At 42.1% G+C, this 6020-nt stretch overlaps 1 protein-coding gene across 2 annotated transcripts in view; it reads right to left on the bottom strand.

Moving 5' to 3' along the window:
* LOC143315813 (NLR family CARD domain-containing protein 3-like) overlaps positions 1-6020 on the bottom strand; it is a 104317-nt gene that overhangs the window by 84939 nt on the left and 13358 nt on the right. The window contains exon 12 of one of the 2 annotated variants that reach the window (XM_076723282.1): positions 215-5921. The exons of the other annotated variant lie outside the window; for it this stretch is intronic. Coding sequence (XP_076579397.1) covers positions 5380-5921 — 542 coding nt within the window. The 3' untranslated portion in view covers positions 215-5379. Of the gene's footprint in view, positions 1-214; positions 5922-6020 lie in introns of those variants that run through there. 2 annotated transcript variants of the gene reach the window in all.

Here is a 6020-nt window from a genome sequence, read left to right as displayed (position 1 = left end):
TTCGGCTCATGTCTCTTCGTCAAGAATTAAAATAAAAATATCCAGATCGTTCACTCAAGTAAACATAGAAATGCCACAAAGTAAAGTAACAGTAAACAGCACAAAAGCAAAATGTCAGCAAAACGTATTTTTATGCAGTATATGGACAAGTCAAAGTATAATAACATAATACTCTCACAGATACTAAACTTGCTGAGAATAACAACAACAACAATAATAATAATCTACTTTATTTATACAACAGGACTGAAACATGGCAAATACAATCAGACAATGAAATAATACAAAATGAAAAGGAAGAAAGCACAAAACAGTTAAGATACAAACAACAAGCACAAAAATAAAACACTTGAGGCATGTTGCGAGAGCTGGTGGCATTAAAAAGTCTTTTTTTCAAGGCGAAGGTTTGAAGTGATTGAAAAGAAGTTCCAAATGGAAATAAATAAAGGACGATTTTCTGTTGAATCATCACGTATCCACTGGGCAGCAGATTTCATCCTGTGACGCTTGACACTAGTTTGTAATTTGCCTTCACACGCAGCCCTGGTGTTTGCTTTAGTCATAGGGTGAACTTGGCATTTGGTTTTTTTAGCTTTGCAGTCTGATTGGAGCAGAATAAATATGCCAATGACTGCACAGGCATTGTGCTGTGTTGAGGTCAGACACATGACTTCAAAGAATAGACAAGGTCACATCCACATCATGAGGGGTTTGCACCTCCCAAATCAAGTTTTTCCACCATTTAAAACATGTTTCAGGGGAACTTTTTCAAACTATTGTTCAAATTCAACACTGTCATGTTTTCAAAAAAAAACAAAAAAAACAAAAAAAAAAACAAGGAAAGTATAAAAGTATAGTATAAAAGAATCCTGGAACACTTATTTTCTCCATAATCATCAGTCTGGATTCCATAAAAATCATTCAACTTACACATCACATTTAGAATTTAAGATATATCATATACAGCTTTCGACAACAGTGAACACTGCTGTGGAAGCATTTGATACTGTCAGTCATGTATTTTGCTTTCAGAACTGTACAGACATGACTTCAATGGAAATGCTCATCAGTGGCTCAGTAACTGTCCTTCATTTAGGTTTTTCAATGGTCATGAGTCCAAAGGAAATATCATGCAATATGATGCACCTCAATTATCCATATTAGGACCTTTGTTATTACTAACGTACATAAATGATCTTGCTGCAGTGTTTGATGCATCGTTCTCATTGCTCTTTGTGGGCGAATCCAACCTCTTTGTCTCAGAGATTTAACAACGCTCACGATAGAACAAAAACCATGATCCTCTTACTCAATATGGCTTCAAGCTAATACGTTGTCATTAAATGTCGAGAAGTCTAATTTCATGTTATTTGCAGGAAGAAATGTGACAATGAGCAAACTACACTTCATATTCATCATGAAGAAAGAAAAGTTTCCACGTTATTTAGCTTCTGACTGACGATAAACTCTTGGAGAGAACAGGTTGGTTTTCAAACAGCAATGATCATCTTTCTAAACTGTTGATCGTCATGTGAATTACTCTTGTTTCTCTGTATGTTTAGACGGTAATTCTTCACTTACTTTCTGTGTGTACTTCTTGAACACTAAGATTTAATATGTATTGCTGATTGTGTCTGTTTGTATTTTACATTTTGCATGTCTTTTGGGTGTTTTCATCAAGCCATAACAGGTTTCGACCGCACACTCACTTCAATATTCCCGTCTCGTTTTTTTGTACCCATGTATGTGAAACTATAAATAAATAAATAAATAAAGATTTTTTTAATTGAAGAAGTTCCCATATTTATGGTCCAGGCAGTTTTGATGGACCCTCATGTATTCATTACTTGTCTCCTCCTCTTCCCCCTTTCCTTTTTTCTTTCTTCCTCTCTCATCTTGCCCATCTTCTTCTTCTTCTTGCTCAAAATGCTTCTCCAGATGTTCATTCAGTTGAACTATGAGCTGTCCTTAGGGGCTTCCGTAGCCCTGTTTTACTTTGGTGCATGTCATAAGTAGCAGTTTCTGATGCCCCCTAGTGGTTGGGAAAATCATGCAGGCTTCAGCTACACCAGGTCAGCCTTTTATATTTGATTTCAGCGATCCTGTAACCATGTGATCACAACCATGAGACCAAATCAATCACACCTGTGGGTGTGACGTCACCTGCTGCACATCACATATATCTTGTGCAGGCGTGGAAGTCTCCAGTGACCCTGTTCTGCAGAACTGTTCGGGGTGGTAAGCAGGCATGGACAGGCCATCGGGCGTACCGGGCAATACCCGGTGGGCCGACGCACGTTTTTGGGCTGGGGCTGTCATAATTTAATTTTAAAAAAGTTAGATTTTTTTTTTTTTTATTGGCCGCAATGGTATTTGAGACACAAAACGCGGTCCATTGGTTGATTTTCTTGAAGGACAATGGTTTAGTCCAATGAAATCTCTCAGCCCTCCCCTCCAGGCAAGGTTATCAAATTTTGCCGTTGGAGTTCGACCGGAGTAGGAGAGAAGTGAGTGTCCGTCTGTGGAAATGGATAGGCCTAAACCACAAAAGCACAAGAGTGCTGCAGCAGCAGGGCCGTCGACATCAAGTGCAAAAGCAGTCCCTGGTGCAAAGGCTGTCGGAGAGGCACACAGCTCTAATGTGCAAGAGAGTCGTAAAACAGAGGAAGGACAAGCAACTATTCAGGTTGATTCGGAGGAGGAGGAGGAGGAGGAGGAGGAGGAGGAGGAGGAGAGAGACATCATCCAGCAGGGACAGATTAAGGAGGTCAGAATAGCTACTGTCAGTCCAGTAAGAAGTAGCCGAAATGTTAGCAGAAAAAAGGGAGAGCGGAGGGCGGTGTGTGTGTGTGTGTGTGTGTGTGTGTGTGTGTGTGTGTGAACAATATTTGAGAGAAATGGTCTTTTGTGTCTATAGGAAATGTTTTAGATCTTTGAGTTCAGCTCATGAAAAATGGGAGCAAATACAAAAGTGTTGCGTTCATATTTTTGTTCAGTGTATTATTTAAACTGTACCTTCACTGATCCCTGCTCTCCCTTTCGTTTGTCTGCCTGTCTCTGCATTTCTCTCTCTCTCTCTCTCTCTCTCTCTCTCTCTCTCTTTGTTTTTCATGCTTAAAGGTGCCACTGTGAGGAGCTCTTTCTTTTACATGGATGTATGGTCTTCCTGTATGCCCAGTTGTCTTATTTGTATTTGTAAATTTCACTACATTACACTAGTCTAAAAACATCACAGTGTTTCTTTGGTAACCACTTTCACTTCGGGAATTGTGGCATCTCTCCCAAGATGAAAGTCTCTGTGAGTAGTGAAAGAACGTATATATTTTTTAGCATGGTTACTCTCTTCCATGTAGGCTACTGTGCTTTATTTTAACTTTTGAAACAACACAATGTGCGCATATATGCTCTGGTATGTCGTGTGCCTCCACATATCATATAAATAATCATGGTGGGCCGTCATGGCCATTTTTTGGTCCCAGTCCAGCCCTGGTGGTAAGTGAAACATGTTCAGGGATGACTGTCATACTATTGTCATGGGAAAGATCCCTGAACTTGTCATGTCTCTGGAATGCCGTCATTCCTCTTGAACTGCTTTTGCCCTGAGTGGGGTAGAATCCACGACCAGGGGTAACTTTCAACAGTCGATTGTTCATGACAAATCTGATGGCTTGTTCCCTGGCTGTACAATTTTTAAGAGTGGTGAGGCAGAGTCGCCCATCCCGGAAGCTTCCGGTGCCCTCCTGGGACCTCCAGGTAGTTCTCAAGGCTTTTGGTCTGCCCCCTTTTGAATCCCTGTCCAGTTCTGACCTCCAGCTTCTTTGCTGGGAAACAGTCTCTTGGCTATTGTTGCAGCCAAGCAGGTGAGTTAGCAGAGCACTCAGGTTTGGGGACAGCATTGTGCACCGTCTACCAAACCCCACTTTTCAGCCTAAGGTCTGGCGTAAGAATTCTGTCTAAAGGCATCTTGTGCTGGAAGCTTTTTATCCTCTGTCACATCCTTCTACAGAGGCTGAAAACCTTCACAACTTGTGCTCTGTGAGGGCCTTCAGGTTCTGTGGATCCTTCCACACATTAGATATGCTTTTTCTGTCATTTTGAGGACCCACATTGGGCAGGCCTGTTTCAAAGCAGTGTCTTGCCCATTCGATTGTGGATCTCATCGCCCTTGCCGACGGGTATGCAGGAGCAGATTCCCCTCTCAAGGCTTGTGAAGCAGTCAACAAGGGGAATGGCCACTTCATGGGCGCTGCTTCGGGGTGCACCCTTAAAGTATGTGTGCAATGCTGCTGGCTGGACATCCTCATTAACCTTCATCAGGTTTTATAGGTTGAACCTGTCCCCTCTTCTGTCTTCTTGGGGTTGCAGCTGATGCCGAGTTTTGTTTTAATTTTCCCTTCCCTGTCTGGTCCCCCTTTTGTTTATAGCAAGGGCCCATGCTCTGGTATGTCTTGGGGTTTTTGTTGTTGTCGTCATTAAACCTGGGAGAGATTTTGTTTGCGTTTTTATCAATTGCTGACAATAAAATGATTGAACTAAACTGAGTTCTGTTGTTTTACTAGGATATTTCTGACCATTCCTCTGCACAGTTTGTTGACCTGCAGGTTGTGCCAACTCAGTTGCCTTGTGACTTAATTGTTATGTTGTTATTACATGGTGACAGTGAAAGTGAACCTTTTACAATTCACTGTCACTTGACCGTGGACCATTTTTCTCGTCCCTGTCAGTAGAAAGAGTGAGTGCGTGGATGCACGACATGCATGCATGTAGTGTGTAGCTTGTGACGTTGCACGCACAGGTGTGATTAATTTGGTGTAATGCTCCTGACCCAAGCATGATAGTCACATGGTATCTTCTTCTTCCTCCTCAAAATGGCCCTGATTCACAGCTGTAATTGTGATTGGTTTTGTATGTAATGTTCTTTTTTGCTCTCAGTGTGTTCCAATAGTGTTTGTTTTTTAATAGTGTTGTGGAGCTCCTGGCTGTCTGGATTCTGGTATATTTAGTTTAAGACTTTTCTTAATGTCTCCTTCATGGTTTTGTAATTGAATCACGCTAGACTTGCCTGTTCATTTTCTTGGGTTGTTCTGCTTTGCATCTTCAGTTTGGCAATGAATGCAAATGATCAAATATACAACTATAATGTTTACCAGACACAGTCGTATACCTTCTGTATTCTGAAGGTATATCTGGACCACAACAAAGTCCAGAAGAGACTGGCTTTTGTCAGCAACCACTGCTTGCTGGAACTGCTCAAGGCTGTTTTGTGCCAATCTGTACTGCTTCTTTATTTTGTATGGCTTTTAGGGCTGAGAACATACGTTGCACAGACTCAACTGATCTGTTCAGCAGTGTTTCTCCAACAGGAGGAGACTCTCCCTCCTACAGAGGACACAGAGACACTGAGGAACCAGCCAAGAATCCAAACCCAAAGCCAGGATAAAGCGGTTCAATGAATGTGGTGTTGAAGGTGTGGAGGTGGATCAGTGAGTCAGAGGAGACTCTGTAGAAGGACAGAGTGCCAGCAGGCCAGTCCACATACACTCCTATTTTGTTAGAGGCAGAGGAGGAGGAGGAGGAGATGGATGTTCTACTGTTATTGTGCCAGACATAGTAACGACCACCATCAGCGCAGATCAGTCTCCAGGACTGATCATTCTCTCCAAACACACAATCATCACTGTCTCCTTTCCTTCTGATTCTTCTGTAACTCACTGATATCGAAACTCTTCCTGTCCACTCGACCTCCCAGTAACAGCGACCAGTCAGACCAGTTCCACACAGCAGCTGAGGACACCGGTCAAACCTGTCTGGATGATCAGGATATGACTGATCCTCACCGACATACTTCGCCTTCCTGTTGTTGTCAGACAGTTTGATGTTTCTGTTCACTGTGTTTGTGTCCAGTTTGAGTTCACGGGAATCTGATGGAGAGAAGAAGAAGAAAACAGCTGCAGTTATTGATCCATCATCTGTTGATTGATGGACAGTTTGATGATGACATTAGAGATGTGAATGAGTGA

Source organism: Chaetodon auriga, chromosome 23 (assembly GCF_051107435.1).
Source record: "Chaetodon auriga isolate fChaAug3 chromosome 23, fChaAug3.hap1, whole genome shotgun sequence".
Lineage (NCBI taxonomy): Eukaryota > Metazoa > Chordata > Actinopteri > Chaetodontiformes > Chaetodontidae > Chaetodon > Chaetodon auriga.
The sequence above is the reverse complement of the archived record's forward strand: the minus strand, read 5'-3'. Positions and strand labels throughout refer to the sequence as shown.